General features: G+C 43.3%; 1 protein-coding gene across 8 annotated transcripts in view; it reads right to left on the bottom strand.

Moving 5' to 3' along the window:
• The window catches only part of SZT2 (SZT2 subunit of KICSTOR complex), a 414,375-nt gene that overhangs the window by 170,909 nt on the left and 227,002 nt on the right, over positions 1-16,464 (bottom strand). For all 8 annotated transcript variants that reach the window (XM_068239443.1, XM_068239448.1, XM_068239449.1 and 5 more), the window contains 4 exons: positions 15,680-15,794; positions 6,143-6,256; positions 4,138-4,329; positions 3,020-3,117 (listed from right to left, as the gene is read on the bottom strand). In XM_068239443.1, the coding sequence (XP_068095544.1) occupies positions 3,020-3,117; positions 4,138-4,329; positions 6,143-6,256; positions 15,680-15,794 (519 nt within the window). The remainder of the gene's footprint in view (positions 1-3,019; positions 3,118-4,137; positions 4,330-6,142; positions 6,257-15,679; positions 15,795-16,464) is intronic.

Here is a 16,464-nt window from a genome sequence, read left to right as displayed (position 1 = left end):
GTAAAGCAAATATAGTGGAGTACTACCAACTGCATTGTTGATACTCTACTCACCAGGAGCCAGCAGCCAAAGCTACTGCACCATATCCTTGCACAACTCCAATGCACAGAGGATTTCTATAAACACATGCAGGCACCTATCAGGGGCATAATGGTTGTTATATTGTGTTGCAACCAGCTTTTCTTCATTTATGCTCTGTCTGCTTTTTATGTTTCAGGGAGATCATCTGTGACTGCCACTTGTGTTTAGTAAACTGCTATGTAAACATCACAAGTGTCCATGTGTAAATTAGGCAGCCATGCAAATATGCACATGCAAATTCCAATATGTGCAGCTGGAAGTGTAACACAATATGCAGCTATCCACAAATAACAGCACGCACTCCGCAAATAATGGCATTCGCCTGTGTTCACCCAGGGATTTCGTCTGTATTGTGATGCGTTCGAAACGCATTAGTCTGAAAATTGTACCGTAAGTCACCCTGAATTGTAGTGAAAATAACGGAATTAATAAAATAGCTTTTTTTTTTCTTCAATATTCATTTATAAATTATTTAGTCAGGCTTCGCCCATTGTAAAATCTTTGAATTTTATCACAGGTAGCAACATTTTTAGTCCTGTCAGGTGATCAATGCACAGACTAACCAGCAAGCTCATGGTGACCCAGAACTCATTGGGGTGTGTAAGGGACTACAATGGTCCTAAAAGCCCCCTTACTAAGATGTTAAGAAAAACAAAAGTTTGCTTTCCTAAAACAGAAAGAATTTGCGATAATTCAGGTTAGAGTGAGCTCGAGATGTCTCCCAGGGCATCACTGCTGAATATATGCAAATTAACCATTGTACCCTTAGAAGCTTAACACACCTCCAGAACCGCTGGAATGCAATGATGTGTCAGCTTGTTAATGTGTACAGAGCCATAATAATCCAACATGCATACAGGCTGTTTCGGATTGTTTGATCCTCATCAGTGCATGGCATGGACTAATTTGGCTCTATGGAGTAGGGCTTGTAAATCCGAGAGGCACAGACTAACCAGCAAGCTCATGGTGACCCAGAACTCATTGGGGTGTGTAAGGGACTACAATGGTCCTAAAAGCCCCCTTACTAAGATGTTAAGAAAAACAAAAGTTTGCTTTCCTAAAACAGAAAGAATTTGCGATAATTCAGGTTAGAGTGAGCTCGAGATGTCTCCCAGGCACCACTGCTGAATATATGCAAATTAACCATTGTACCCTTAGAAGCTTAACACACCTCCAGAACCGCTGGAATGCAATGATGTGTCAGCTTGTTAATGTGTACAGAGCCATAATAATCCAACATGCATACAGGCTGTTTCGGATTGTTTGATCCTCATCAGTGCATGGCATGGACTAATTGATGGACTAGGTGATCAATGCGAAAGGCTAGTTTACACAGAGTTCTAAAGCCGGTCCAAAATAACTGGCCTCCCAGAATGCTCTGGGGAGGAAAATTCAGCTTAGCTAAACAGCCTAGGCTGTGACATTACTGGGAGGAGAGGGCTACATACAAATATATCTAGGCCCTGGATACATGAAAGATATGTTGCAGCTGCATAGCAATCCCCGCATTCTCAGATCCACAGGTTCTAATAATCTAGTCATACCCAGAGTCCACTTGGAATGTTTTGGTCCCAGAGCCTTCTGTCATGCTGCCCCTACGTTTTGGAACTCCTTACCTCAGCAGATCAGGACAGCCCCATCCCTGGATGTGTTTAAATCCAGACTAAAAACCCACCTGTTCAGTCTGGCATTTGCAGAAATATAACTTTTGTTGTGTGAATACTTCATCCTACTACCAATTACTGAATCTGAGAGAGCCTAAGCGCTTTGAGTCCTATGGGAGAAAAGCGCTATAGAATTGTTATTGTATTGTATTGTATATATAGAATATATATAGATATAGGAAGTGTTTCTGATGCTGAAATCAGGAAAATTACCATTAAAGTCAGTGTTCTGAATAATTTACTGCATTCTACTATATGCCACTACAGTGCCTCTTTAAAGGGTAATGTGACAAACAGATAACTAACCTTATATCCACATTTAATATCACTTAAAATGAGGCTATGATCAACCATGCAATGTACTGATCAACAATACATTATTCATTTTACAGCATTATAAATATAGAGACAGGTCATCCCGACTATGTACTACATAAGCTGATATACTGTGTTTATGCTAAGAGTGAAAACGCGGAGAGATGGATCCTGTATATCCAAGCTATGGAGCCTCACTCTGATACCATACCTGTTGTCTCCCCCCCCTCCCATCCCCAAGAGTTTTGGCATGCTCAATCTCACAGAGTGTAGCCTTTACCAATTGATGATTACATGACAGTTTCATAAAGTGGTTGAACAGAATTTTACACCAGGCACAACTAGGTATTTTATTGAATTTTCTACAAAACCGATCAAAATTCATTGATGGCCATGCAAGTCTTTAGCTCCTGACCTCGGTTTCGGATTTCCATCATGTAACCAACCATAACTTTTAGTTTATTTATGGTATGTTTCTTTTGGCAGTAGCTATGAGCTCATCGCCTCTCTACGCAAGCTTTGAATTGCTTCATACTCAGGGCTGTGGAGTCGGAGCAATTTTGGGTACCTGGAGTCGGAGGTTTCATAAACTGAAGAGACGGAGTTGGTGTCGGATGATTTTTGTACCCACTCCACAGCCCTGTTCATACTTGCCATTAGATTGTCATGATTGTATTCATCTGCTCTTCCCATGTTGTCGTATGATTATTTTATCATTGTACTTAGAAACTTGTACGGTGCTGTATGTGTAACTGTGATTTAATTTGCTGCTGCATTGTTGTTCTACTGTTTGTTTGCAATACAAAACATCTTGAAAACTAAAATTCATAGATGGAAAGTTTTTCTATACAACCAATACTTTTATTAAATAAACAAAAAACAATTGGATGATTTGGTCCCATCATGTATGGTCACTTATACAGAGACAGAAGACTTCTCACAAATATTGTTATGGTTACCTGCGAGGAGCTGGCAGAGGCAGTAGACTCACTGTGGTTATTCTGATGTGATGGGGAAGAGTCCGGAGCCTCTGATGATGTGTTTTTCACAGACTCCTCTATAAGTAAAGAAGACAGTTTAGTGAGCAGATGAACTTGAAGAAGATTCAGTGTTCTCCCTAGAATTTTTTTCCTGCAGGGTGGCATGAAATAGTAGCCGGGTGGCATGAAATAGTAGCCGGATGGCATGAAAAAGTAGCCGGGTGCGGTGAGATGAGAAAAAGAAGGGCTGGTGCTTCTCTGCATAACTCTGCTTACAGAATAGGAGGAGGTGAGCCGATGACAGACGGGTGCTCACCAAAACTAGCCGGGTGGAGTACCCGGCTAATAGCGCCTGGGGAGAACACTGAGATTATTAACATTAAGGCTCTTTACACACTGCATACGATTACGATTTTTAATCAGTTTTTACATCCGATTCTGATTTTTAACCGTTACTGCATGCTGCGTTTTTTCCTCAGTTTTTCTGTTAACTGCATTCAGGAAAAATCGAAATTGCAAATCGGAAACCGAATCGCAAAACTGATTTGTAGTGTGCCTTAGACAGGGCTCACACTTGTCTTTGCAAAGAACATGCAGGTATTTTTGAGCAGCTTATCAATGCCCTTGCATGTTTGCTAAGTGCCAAACTTTCTAGTCTTTCCACATCAAATTATGTAAAAAATAGAGAAAACGAGCAGTGTCTGAATAAAAACATGTTTGCATTAGGTATTTACAAACATATTGATTTACATGGACTGTGGCATGTAACACGATTTCACAAAATGTGCCAAGTTGACACAGCTTCAGAGGAAGCGCCACCTGATGCGAAACGGCCGTCAGACTTCCCAGAGCCTGCACCCGCTGTGCACTCACCCCGGACTACGGTATGCCTAACATGGTTAACGGTTTCAATGACTTGTACTACAAGTTACAGCACTTTTGAACCAATAAACATTTATGAATTGTTGCAGCGGTACCAAGTGGCTTTCATCTCTGTTCACCCAACTTGCCAAGTGTGAACTATGCCTCAATGTAACTGGTGGCATGTACAGGAAAGCTGCCATTTCCATGCTCTCCAGGGAAGGTCTGCTATTTACCTTGAGTACAGGAGAATGGAGCAGGGTGTCCATCACGGTCCCGCTGGAGAACCTGCTCCATGAATCTCTGATGGTCCTGTTCATATAGGGGAATTTCCTGATCATTGATGTCACTCTGTAGACAGCTGTGAAACAAGCTAAGCAGCATGTCATTGGGCAAGGAGGACTCTGGGGAACCACCTTCACTGTCTGCTGTAGGAACAAAAATCCAAACACAAATGCAACTCCTTCACAGACAAATAAAATGCATGACTTAAAGCAGTTCAAACAGTAAGCTGTGGAGGGACGTAGCTACTGATCCTGACTGCATGGTTGTGCAAAATGGCTCACAGGTGGCTAGAAGATATTTGTCAAAAGCTTGATAAATGCTTACCTCTGGGTTTTTATGCGATGGTACAGTTTTTTTGCTTGTGAAAGTTCCCCCCAACCGCATGACAAGGCATTCTCATGGCATTGGCTATTACAGTTGTTCCGCAGCATAACCAAGCAATAGACACTATGTGCAACTTTCAAAAACCATGATTAAACACTGTGGTTGGCTAAGGTCTGTGCCAACCACCAATCCCACTGCATTGTTTGGCTGCTTCCACTGGAATGCATGGGACCACAGTGCACTAATGGCTGTACAGCCGTCAACCGCCAGGGAACTAAGCCACAAAATCTTGGCCAGAACAGGCCCTTAAAGCTTTTTCCTTGGTTTCAGCTCGAGTCTATGCTGTGAAGATTTTCTCTCACTTTTCATTAAAGAGGGGAGAGCAAGTTACCGAAAATTTCTCTAAACAGGAAGAGAAAAGCCACACTTGAAATCCGTCTCTGAAATACTCCTCATCACTCAGGAGGAGGACCAACAGTCCTAAACAGGCTGTCTGCATGTTGGATTGATGTGGCTCTGTAAATTTTATAAGCTATAGGATTGCTATACACCAGCAGTTCTGGATGTAAGCCTGGCTTCAGGGGCATAAATAGATCATTTGCATATTCAGCAGTGATGCATTGTGGGAGACCACAGTCGCTCACTTAAAGAGAGCCCAAGGTGGGCTCATAAAATTAAAAAAAAAGTAGGCTACTTGATACGGGGGGCTGAGTGGATCAAGTAGCCTTAAATACCACCGCTCCTGTGGGCCGTACTGGCCCACTTTCACTTTCGTGACCTCTGGGTCACAACGCTGGAAAGAGATTCATTTTCTCACCAGCGCACAGGGAGGTGGAGGAGGAATGGCAGGAGGAATGGCTAGGGAGAGAGAGCTGTCCAATGGCTCTGGAGACCCTGTAGGAACGCATTGTGGACAGGGAATCCATATCTCCTGTGTTTACCTTCGAGATGGCGACAAATAATGCTGCCAATCTCGGGGGGCTAAGAGCTGCAGTGCAGGGACACAAAGTCATAAAGCAGAGAACATGCCTCTGTGTCCCATCTAACCCCCCCCCCCCCCCCCGTGAATCACCTCGAGTTCGCTTTAAAGCTGAATTATCGCAAATACCTTCTGTTTTAAGAAGGCAAACTACACTGAGCGTTGCAGACACAGACACACACACACACACCTTTCAAGCAATTTGTAAGAGGGGTGGGTCTAGGATACCCCTCATCCTCCTCACCTGTTCTAAAGAATTTGGTTAGTAAACGTTACATATAAATGACATCCACAGTAATCACTATTATGGAAATATAATGTGTTGATCCAGAGTAAGGACTGAACGGAATTAAACCAGGATGACATTTTTTCTCTGTGAAGCAAAGCTAACTACAGTTACCCCCACTGTCATCCTCAGCGCCTAAACTACTTCACTGTGAGACTATAGATATTTCACCAGCAATGTCTGTAAAGTACCTTTGTTCCCCACAAGGTTCAGACATATAGTTGTCTTTGGAAACTAAATATGCAATTGGCCTTCACCTTGTCCCCAGTCTAGAGGTACTTTTTTACAGAACTAGACCTGCCACAAATATCGGGTTACGGAAGTAAGAACGATCTGGTGCATTTGTGAAGTCAATAATCCTCATTACCTCTGCTCAGCGTCAGGAAGAACATTTCAGTTTGTTGGCATTTAGGCAGCAATTTCATTAAATCGAACTGGAAGGCAACCTCCCGAATGCAAAGGCCACCACCTCCTGCAGGCTCTGCAACAGAGAACAAATACTCAATGATACACTGGTCATTAAGTAATGTACAGTTATTTAAAATTGTCTCTGAGTTTCAGTTGCGTCAGCAATTAATCTCTAATAAGGTCTTTTAGCGCAAATAACAAAGTTTCAAAGCCTGACATTGGTACATTTCAGTGCAGTTCCATTAACTACATTTTCCTACATGATTCATCTACATGATTCATTGTACAGCAAGAAGTAATGAAACTCTCGAGGAGAAATCACACACACTAATCAATAAATCTATACACCAAGTAGCCTTGCTGTCACTAGTTCTGAGCAGGGCTGTGGAGTAGGAATTGGAGTCAGATTCGAAGAGTCGGAGCAGTTTTCGGTACCTGGAGTCGGAGTCAGAGTTAGTGGTTTCATAAACTGAGGAGTCGGATGATTTTTGTACCAAATCCAGAGCCCTGGTAAGTATTAGACTAAGGAGTCAGAGTCGAAGCAATTTTGGGTACCTACCTGGAGTTGAGTTGGTGGTTTCATAAACTGAGGAGTCAGACGATTTTTAGTACAGACTCCACAGCCCTGGTTCTGAGTACGGATGGTGAATGAGATGCAAAATGTATGATAATTTTTCTACAGCTTGAAAATGGACCATTCAAACTTTTTTCATTGCTATGCCTTGAACAAGAATTGAGAACACTTCTCCAAAAAAAGAGAGATACTGCAGTAATAACTTCATGAACTCTGGGAAACTCAAACAAGAGGGGAGGGGATATGGTTGAGAAATAGGTTATACTGAGAGCCACCGATGGTGTAGTACGGCCAAGCAGTTGTTTTTGGCACGTAGTATTGTTAGCAATAAAGTTAATAATAAGTATGGTTCAATATACTCAACCAATCACAGAGATGTTGTGTAGCTTAAAGGACAACTGTAGAGAGAGGTATGTAGAGCCTGCCATATTTATTTCCATTTAAGCAATACCAGTTGCCTGGTAGCCCTGCTGATCCTCTGTCTCGAATACGTTTGGTCATAGACCCTGAACAAGCATGCAGCAGATCAGGTGTTTCTGACATTATTGTCAGATCTGACAAGGTTAGTTGCATGCTTGTTTCTGGTGTGATTCAGACACTACTGCAACCAAAGATCAGCAGGATCCCAAAGAACTGGTATTGTTTAACAGGAAATAAATATGGCAGCCTCCACATACCTTTCACTACAGTTGTCCTTTAAACCCATCCACAGTCGGGTATTCTGGCTGTTACACTCCAAAGAGAGGGATGGTGAAAGGTAAAAAAAAAACAACCCACCACTAAGGAGGGTCAACTGATACAGAAATGCATGAGGCAACAGACCGTAAAAAAGCTGGCAACCATTTAAAATTGAGGAGGGGTTGTGAGTAACTGGACAGAGGCACTTTTGCTTATCATACAACATACGTTGTTGCATTGTCTACTAAACCAGTGTTTCTCAAACCTGTCCTTGTGACTCCCCAACGGTGCATGTTTTGCAGGCAACCTCACCTATGCACAAGTGGGGTAATTAGTGTCTCAGTTAGGTGGATTCCACGTAGCTAAGACACCAATTACCCCGCCTGTGCATAGGGGAGGTTGCCTGCAAAACATGAAAACATGCACCGTTGGGGAGTCACAAGGACAGGTTTGAGAAACATTGTACTAAACTAATCTAGTCCAAATGTGGCATAATTAATTCAAGGCAATACGTCTCCAAATCAACTTTTTTATGGTATGGCGAGTTCTTCAGTTCCGTAGCAGTTGACAAATTCTAGACCTTTCCACAATAAAGTGGACCTGTGCTTATCTATTTATGGAGTGACAGTCAGGTTCAGGTTGTAAATTGTGCATGCTCCTTCCTCCCTCACTAAGCTACTCCCATTGACCCAACTATTACCATCTCTAGAATTCTAGTCATGTGAAGCTGGTTATCAGGCCTAAAGCCTTGCACACACGGTAGACTAAACTTAGCAGAGCCGGCCAGCCGGGGATCTATCCTGAGAAACTAGCATGTGTATAGGTGTTGTGGCACATGTTGTGTTATGATATTTATTGGCTTTCCTTGTATCTATAATGCCAATGCAAAATGGAGTCTTGTCCATGTGCCGCTCATGTGTTGCTTCTAACAATAGCAAAATGGCCGCTGTTGGACTAGGAGTAAGTGAGGCTGAAGTTACAATAGACAGCAACAGGTTAGCTGTGGGAGGAGTTGGTTAGAATAAGCGAACTCACACACAGGAGAGAGGGGCTTTTTCCCTGTTCCACACATTAAAGAGAAGGTTCACGGTCCCTATAAAAAAAAAATAAAAAAAAAAATGCTAATCCACTTACCTGGGGCTTCCTCCAGCCCGTGGCAGGCAGGACGTGCCGTCGGCGCCGCTCCGCAGGCTCCCGGTCTCCTCCGGTGGTGCACCCGACCTGGCCAGGCCTAACGTCTTCCGGGCTGTACTGCACAGGTCGGGTGCGCCACCAGAGGAGACCGGGAGCCTACGGAGCGGCGCCGAGGGTACGTCCTGCCTGCCACGGGCTGGAGGAAGCCCCAAGTAAGTGGATTAGCATATTTTTTATTTTTAGGGACCGTGAACCTTCCTTTTAAGGGTGAAAAGTCATGCTGCTTTGACGAGGGAAAAGCATGTGATTTGGAACAAAAGTAAAAGTCTCTTCCTCTGCGGGTCCATGGTCTGAGCAGGACCTTGTGGCGATTGTTTAAAGGTAAGTAATACGTTTGTGTTTACTTATTATTGTAAAGATTGTATGTGTATGCTTTCCTATTTGTGTTTGCAATTGTGGTGTTCTGCTGTTGCTTGCGTTTTGCATTAACTTAAATATTTTGCTTTAGTAAACTCAAGTCTCTTGCAGCAAGTGTGGGATTCCTTAGCAGTTACGGTATTTTGAACTAATAATGCAATCGTAGCATTACACAACACGATAGACCAACATTGCCAGATCATCATGGGTGAAGGCACTGCTCAACTCCTTACCCCCATTCTTTGGAAGTCGATCTATTATGCACACTCAGGCACAAACTGTTGCCCAAGGGGTTGTTCCGATCCCTACATACAACAGTCATAGGGCTTGATTCACAAAGCGGTGCTAACTGTTAGCACGCCTGTGAAACCCCCCTTAGCACGTCTAAACGAGCTTTTCGCGCGCAAAAAACTTTATGTGCGCAAAATTTTATGCTCGTAAAACTTTACGTACGCACTGCACAGTGCGCAGGGCGCTTCGCACGAAGTGCACATTAAAAGCCTATGGGACTTAGCGCGCGCATAAGACTTTACGCGCAAAACTTTGCGCGCGATCTGATTGAAAAATCCGGTGCTAACCTACTTAGCACCCTGGTTAGCACGTCTAAAGACTTTAGACGCGCTAAGTAGGTTAGCACCGCTTTGTGAATCAAGCCCATAGTGTATGTGTATGGCCTTCAGCTCGCGGGGATTTTTCACCTTATGCATCGGAGCAATTTTCACCTCCCATTCGTTCGCTAATAACTTTATCACTACTTAGCACAATTTATTGATCTATATCTTGTTTTTTCCGCCACTAATTAGGCTTTCTGTGGGTGGTACATTTTGCTAAGAGCCACTTTACCGTAAATGCATTTTAACAGGATTAATAAGAAAAAAATGGAAAAAATTAATTATTTCTCAGTTTTCGGCCATTATAGCTTTAAAATAATCCACGCTACCATAATTAAAGCCTATGTATTTTATTTGCCCGTATGTCTTGGTTATTATACTATTTAAATTTTGTCCCTATCGAAATGTATGGCGCCAATATTTTATTTGGAAATAAAGGTGCATTGTTTCCGTTTTGTGTCCATCACGATTTACAAGCTTATAATTTAAAAAATGTTTGTAGTATACCCCCTTCAAATGCATATTCAAAAAGTTCAGACCCTTAGGTAACTATTTATGTCTTTTTTTTTTTATTGTAATTTTTTTTTTCCATTAAAAATTTTATTTGGGGAATATTTTGGTGTGGGACATAAATAGCTAATTTTTAATGTTAGTATGTGTGTAAATTGTAATATAAAAATGTGTAGATGTAGTTTTACTATTTGGCCACAAGATGGCCACCTTTGTTTTTGGTTTCCCTCCTTGTACTTCTCGCTAAGCGGAAGTACAAGGGGGATGCGGAAATTCTTCGGGGTAGAAGAAATGAAGCCTCACGGGTGAGCGCTTCGGTTTTTCTGCAGGGGAAAGGGATCGGTGATCGGGAACCATGTTCCCTTTCACTGATCCCAGGGCTACCGGGGGACACCACGAAGAGGCGGGGGAGCGCGCCGAAGCGCGACACCGCATCAGAGCAGCCGCCCGGACGTGAGCTTCACGTCCGGGCGGCAGAAATGGTTAAATCATAAGCTTGTAAATAGTGATGGACGCAAATTGAAAAAATGTACCTTTATTTCCGAATAAAATATTGACGCCATACACTGTGATAGGGACATAATTTAAATGGTGTAATAACCGGGACAAATGAGCAAATAAAATATGCGAGTTATAATTATGGTAGCATGTATTATTTTAAAGCTATAATGAGAAATAACTGAAAAATAATAATTTTTTCCATTTTCTTCTTAACCTCCCTGGCGGCATATTAAAAACCACCAGGGGGCAGCGCTGCCGGTTTTTTTTTTTTTTTTTTTTTTTAAATCATGTAGCGAGCCTAGGGCTCATTGGCATCCCCCCAGCCCCGGCGATAGGCGATCAGGAAATCCCGTTCAAAGAACGGGATTTCCTGGAGGGCTTCCCCGTCGCCATGGCGACGGGGGCGGGATGACGTCATGGACGTTGTGACGTCTAAGGGAGTCCCGATCCACCCTTAGCGCTGCCTGGCGCTGATAGGCCAGGCAACGCAGGGGTCTAGGGGGGGGGGGGGGGGGACTCTACGTCGGCGCGGATAGCGGCGATCGAGCGCGGGGCGGCAAAGTGCTAGCTGCGTCCAGCAAAAAAAAAATTACGCAAATCGGCCCAGCAGGGCCTGAGAAAACTTCCTGCGCGGCTTACCCCGAACTATGGGGTTACCGCCAGGAAGGTTAATATTCCCATTAAAATGCATTTAGACAAAAATAATTCTTAGCAACATGTACTACCCGAAGAAAGCCTAATAGGTGGCGGAAAAAACAAGATATAGATGAATTAATTGTGATAAGTAGTTATAAAGTTGTTGGTGAATGAATGGGAGGTGAAAGTTGCTCGGATGCATAAGGTGAAACAACACTGAAGGGTGAAGTGGTTAAAAAAGAATTGTTAATGTACTCTCTTGACATGCATATTAAAAAAGTTCAGACCCTTAGGTAACTATTTATGTTGTTACTAATTAGGTAAAAAAGAGGCGCCCTGATGTGTGGTAAAATCGTTTAAAACCAGTTTAAAATCGACAAAGAAATGAGGTAGCTTAGCTCAATGACGAAAAACCTTTGTGGAATAACAGTGCCAACCAAATGAAAAGTCCAGCATAGGGAGCCTCCTTGATAGGCTCCCTATGCTGGACTTTTCATTTGGTTTGGCACTGTTATTGGCCTCATGAAGCTGGCTCAGACCTGTGAAACGCATTGCCTGTGCTATCATTTATAAAATCTTTTATTCCACAAAGATTTTTCATCATTGAGGTAAGCTACCTCATTTCTTTATCGATTTTAAACTGTTTTTAAACGATTTTACCACACATCAGGGCATCTCTTTTACCTAATTAGTGCTTTACATACCCCCACATGCCACCCGTCTGGGGTTGAAGCAGAGTACCCGTGGTCTACCACGGTCAAGACCTGTTTCCTATCTTTCTTCTAAGAGAGCGACTGCATCCAGGTCCCCGGTGACCTCCCCGAGTGGAGTCGGGTTTGCAGTCTCTACCTGCTTCCTGTGGTCGGTTGCCCCTCTGCAACCCGCCTTTGTGAGAAGTTCCTATACAGATTTTTCTACTATCATACTGTTGTTACATACTGTACAATTGGGCTCCCTTTTAGTCTCCTGTGCCTTTTCCTAGAGGGAGTTCTCACACCCACAGCCCACCACACATCTATGTTGTTGTGTTTTTTGTTTTGTTTTTTAAATAATTTTTTTTTCTTTAATTAAAAATGTTATTTGGGTATTTTTTGGGAGTGGGGAGGTAAAAAGTTAATTTTAAATGTAATTGATTGAGTATATTGGTTTTTCTTCCTGTAAGCAAATGCTCTCGCTTACAATTAGTGAAGGGAAGACATGAAACTTAGAGAGAATGGCTATCATTCATGAACAGGCTGTCGGTAAGGGGAACCCGTGCGGGAGAATACCGCCGTCGGTAGTTGTGCCTTCTGGGTGGTAATTCATAAACTTTGTGCCTGGGGCGGTAGCAGTGCGGAGGTTTTCTGGAGCATGGTGTCGGCAGGCGGGCGGTAGGCATGCGGAAACAGAAAAGCTGGTCGAGTCCCTCCATGCGGTGCTCTCTCTGCTGATGTGTGGGAGGTCCGTCCCATTCACTTACATGTACTCCGCAAGCTTCCCGCTACATCCAGGGGATCGGTAATCCCCTTCCGCATACCGCTATGCGGAAATGTTTATGAATTAACCTTTTGCTACTTTTTCTGGATAACTGCGTATCAAAGCCGCACAAGGCGGTACGTTGTCACTCTGCACGGGAATGTCAGCTCCGCATGCGGAAAGAGGCTTTATGAATGCAGAACTTGCTCGGTGGTCGGTAAAGTCAGCGGTATTACGCATTTCCGCATGCGGGAATGCTTTATGAATGATAGCCAATGCGGCTTTTCATAAAAGCCGTCGGTCTTTCATACAGGACTTAGATCAATGAATGGGAACTGCGTTTCCATACATTGATACACGGGCTAATGGTAGGCAGCAGGAGTGCAGCCTATCTGGACAAGTATATCCATGCAGATAGGCTGAAGTGGTTAAAAAATGGTACTTCCGTATTATCCCACCTGGAAAGTTTGGCAGCTTTTGGTTAAAGTTTTGTTTGTACCCCTGGGAAGATCTTACCATTTTGGAAAGTTGAAAGTCACGGCTTTCTGTTGCACTGGGTGCCGAGTCGGTATGATGCTCAGTTCGCAAGTTATGGGGTTTTGAAGGAGGGGTGCCCCTGACCTCGGCTGCAGAAAGTGCAATTACAGAAGTACGGGACCAACCCGACATGATGATAAGCAGCACACCCGGTAGGTTGTCTTCTTCCTTTGCAGCATATATCTGTGTCTTCAAAACTTATGTCAAGTGCCTTGGGTCTCTCATTACAGATGAATGAGCAGCCCAGCTATGCACCTTTGTGTCCTCTCTGACTTACTGGTAAGGGCAGGAGACTCAATTCCACTATGCTCTCTGCAGCAAAATGCAGGGACACCAGTCCCCCAAACCCCCCCTAACTTGGGAATGGGGCATCACATTGACTCAGGACCCAATGCAAAGGAAAGCCGGGACTTTCAGCTTTCCGAAAATGGTTAGATCTGGCTAGGGGATCAAATAGAACTTTAACAAAAAGCTGCCAAACTTTCCAGACGGGATAATACGCAAGTACCCAAAACATTTACATGGAAAATGTCTTAGATCATTCTGTATTCATGCGTCTTGATAGTACAAATCACACTGATTCAGACATGTGCCAGTAAATTAATAAGTCCAAATTGCTTTCTTCGCTTATATCAAGCACACATCCTGGACAGCACTACAAAGGAGAACAATTTTGCCGCCTTTTTAAGAATTCAACAAACTGCGCCTGGGGCACGATACCCGTCCCTGACAATAGGTTAGCCACACCTACATACACTCACACATTCTTGGCAGAATGGCAAGTGCTGCTATTTCTTTTGAATTCTACTGTGCTGAATTTCCGGGATCTGTTCCAATACGCGGCTCATCACACAGTTACACAAATACACAGAATACAGCCAATTTTGGGTTAAAGCCCATTAACCTGCTGGTTAGGTTTGAATATTGTAGGAATAAAACAGAGTGCTTGGAGGAAACTGACTGAAATGCAGAGTAAACTTAACTAATTTAGTACCAAGCTAATTGAAATCTACCTGTTTTGGTGGTCACTTGGCTGCCAGGGAGTAGATTTCAATTCGCTCCCGTCGATCTCGCCGCTGAATCCCGATGTCTCTCACTTCAGCTCACTTGCTCTGCATGTCTCTATGACGGCAGAGCCCTGTGAGCGGGTCAGGAGCAGATTTCATTGGCTTACATTGATAGGCAGGGTCAGGAGCCAATGAAAGCGGCTCCTGACCGGCTCACAGGAACTCTGCCATCATAGAGACGGCAGAGTGGGTGGCCCAGGTTCCCGACGTGCGGCAAGGACATCGATTGCGGCGGGTAAGTGTGGCGATTCGTCGTAATCCGTTGGGATTCCGCCCTTGGGATTCCGTCCTTAATGGGGCAGAAACCGCTGGTACTTAAGTGGTTAAGATGGCCCACATCCTGTGACTTGGCAGCTGATCGACCATCCGATTTAATTATAATTGAAACTGATAAAAATTGTTGCCTGCCAAGTGCATGCCTGATCGACTATGCAACCAATTTTGGGCCAAAATTGGTCGCATTAATTGGTCGGACACACTGCAAGATGTAGGGCCGACTTGCTTGATCAGTAATAACGAGCGGTATCGGGACGAGCGACAAAACCCCGGATGCAGTCCCCCTTAATGTGTAATGTGCCCCCCCCCCCACCATGGTGCACTATACATTACCTGTCCATGGCCGCCACTTGTCCTCTGATGGCTCCCCCTATAGGGCGGGCACATTGGGGGGCAGTGTTGGGCCGGTGGGCATTGTTGTGCGCGTTCACAAGGTTGATTCTGGATCGATTTCAGCAAAAAATTGATCGGGATTTGGCCTGAGGTGTATGGGCAGCAGACAGATCTCTCTCTAATTAGATTCCCTTAGAGAGCGATTTCTCTCTTGCCCATCAATACTACCGTTACAACCTGAAAACAGGACTTCAGAACTGCAAGACAACTGTGCTAATCAATGCAAAGGTGGCCACACACGATAAAATAAAATGATCCAATTTTGCAGAAATTCGATAAAAACAATTGTTATGCAGAAAAAACTGAACTTTTTGTTTCACTTGTTCGAGAAATCTGACCGAATTTCCCATTTTTCTTCGATAAAAGAAGATCAGGAGTGTGGGATGTTTCTGATCAATTTATATAATAATTGAATGGTGTAAGTAGATTGTCAATTCCTTGATGTACAAACCCAAGCAATTTTTTCTGCGTTTTTAATCATTTTTTTCATAATGTGGAAAAACTGAACACCTGTGTGGTACATTGGTCAGATTTTTGAAATGTTACAACCAGTCAGAAAAATTGATTGTAATTCTTGATTTGAAAATACCGTATATTTAAAAAATTGTATAGTGTGTGTGTGTGGCCACCTTTAACCCCACAGATACCCAACACTATAGCATAATGTAGATGTTTAGCAGATTGTCAGCTCTCGTTCATTTCCTCACCTGTGCGTTCAGATTTAGTTAGAATAGGGGAGCTGCCATCTTTGTTCTGACACAGCTGTACAATGTACTCAAATGTGAGCATGGTGTTGATGCAGCTTTGATCCCTGGGAAACAACTGCAAAAAAAAGGTAGTCAAAGTTAGCAGGAAAAAACTAAACCCAACACTGAACAAGGAAAATAATATTAGAATCTGGTTGATAAGTGAATATAGCAAGTGTATAGAAGTAAAATGGAGGATAGATGCCGCTTTACGTGGGCAAAAAGTACTTTCCACCGCGGTACAGCTTGCTTGCTCTCCTCCCTCAATATACCTGGTAGGCGGGGTAATCATGTGTGACCATGTGACCCCCAAAGTAAGAACACCACCACATACCAGTATACATTGTCTGCATTCTCCACACCACTATAGAAACCATAGGTGTGTTGCACAAAGCAGCAGTAAATATGCTGTGCACAGGTACCAACATCAGGGGGGACAGCACACGTTACGCTATTAACACAACACGTGTTACCAAGGCATTAATACCAGCATAACTGCAGTGAGTGGCTTGCACACAGCAAATTTATTGCAGCTTCGTACATTGAGCCCTATGAATATACACGAGAAGATGGGACTTGTTAAACATTTGTACAATCCCAGTTTGGTTACAGCCAGCTGCACAAAAAAAAGTTTTATTTAGATCAGTTCCAAGACTGATACAACCTATATTAAAAAAAAAAAAAAAAAAAAAAAAAGACTGCTTTTTAGAATTTGGTTATTTTTAATTTTGGTTCTGGCTGGGCTT

The sequence above is a fragment of the Hyperolius riggenbachi genome, chromosome 6 (genome assembly GCF_040937935.1).
Source record: "Hyperolius riggenbachi isolate aHypRig1 chromosome 6, aHypRig1.pri, whole genome shotgun sequence".
Classification (NCBI taxonomy): domain Eukaryota; kingdom Metazoa; phylum Chordata; class Amphibia; order Anura; family Hyperoliidae; genus Hyperolius; species Hyperolius riggenbachi.
Note: the sequence above shows the minus strand (reverse complement) of the source record. Positions and strands in the feature narration are given on the sequence as shown.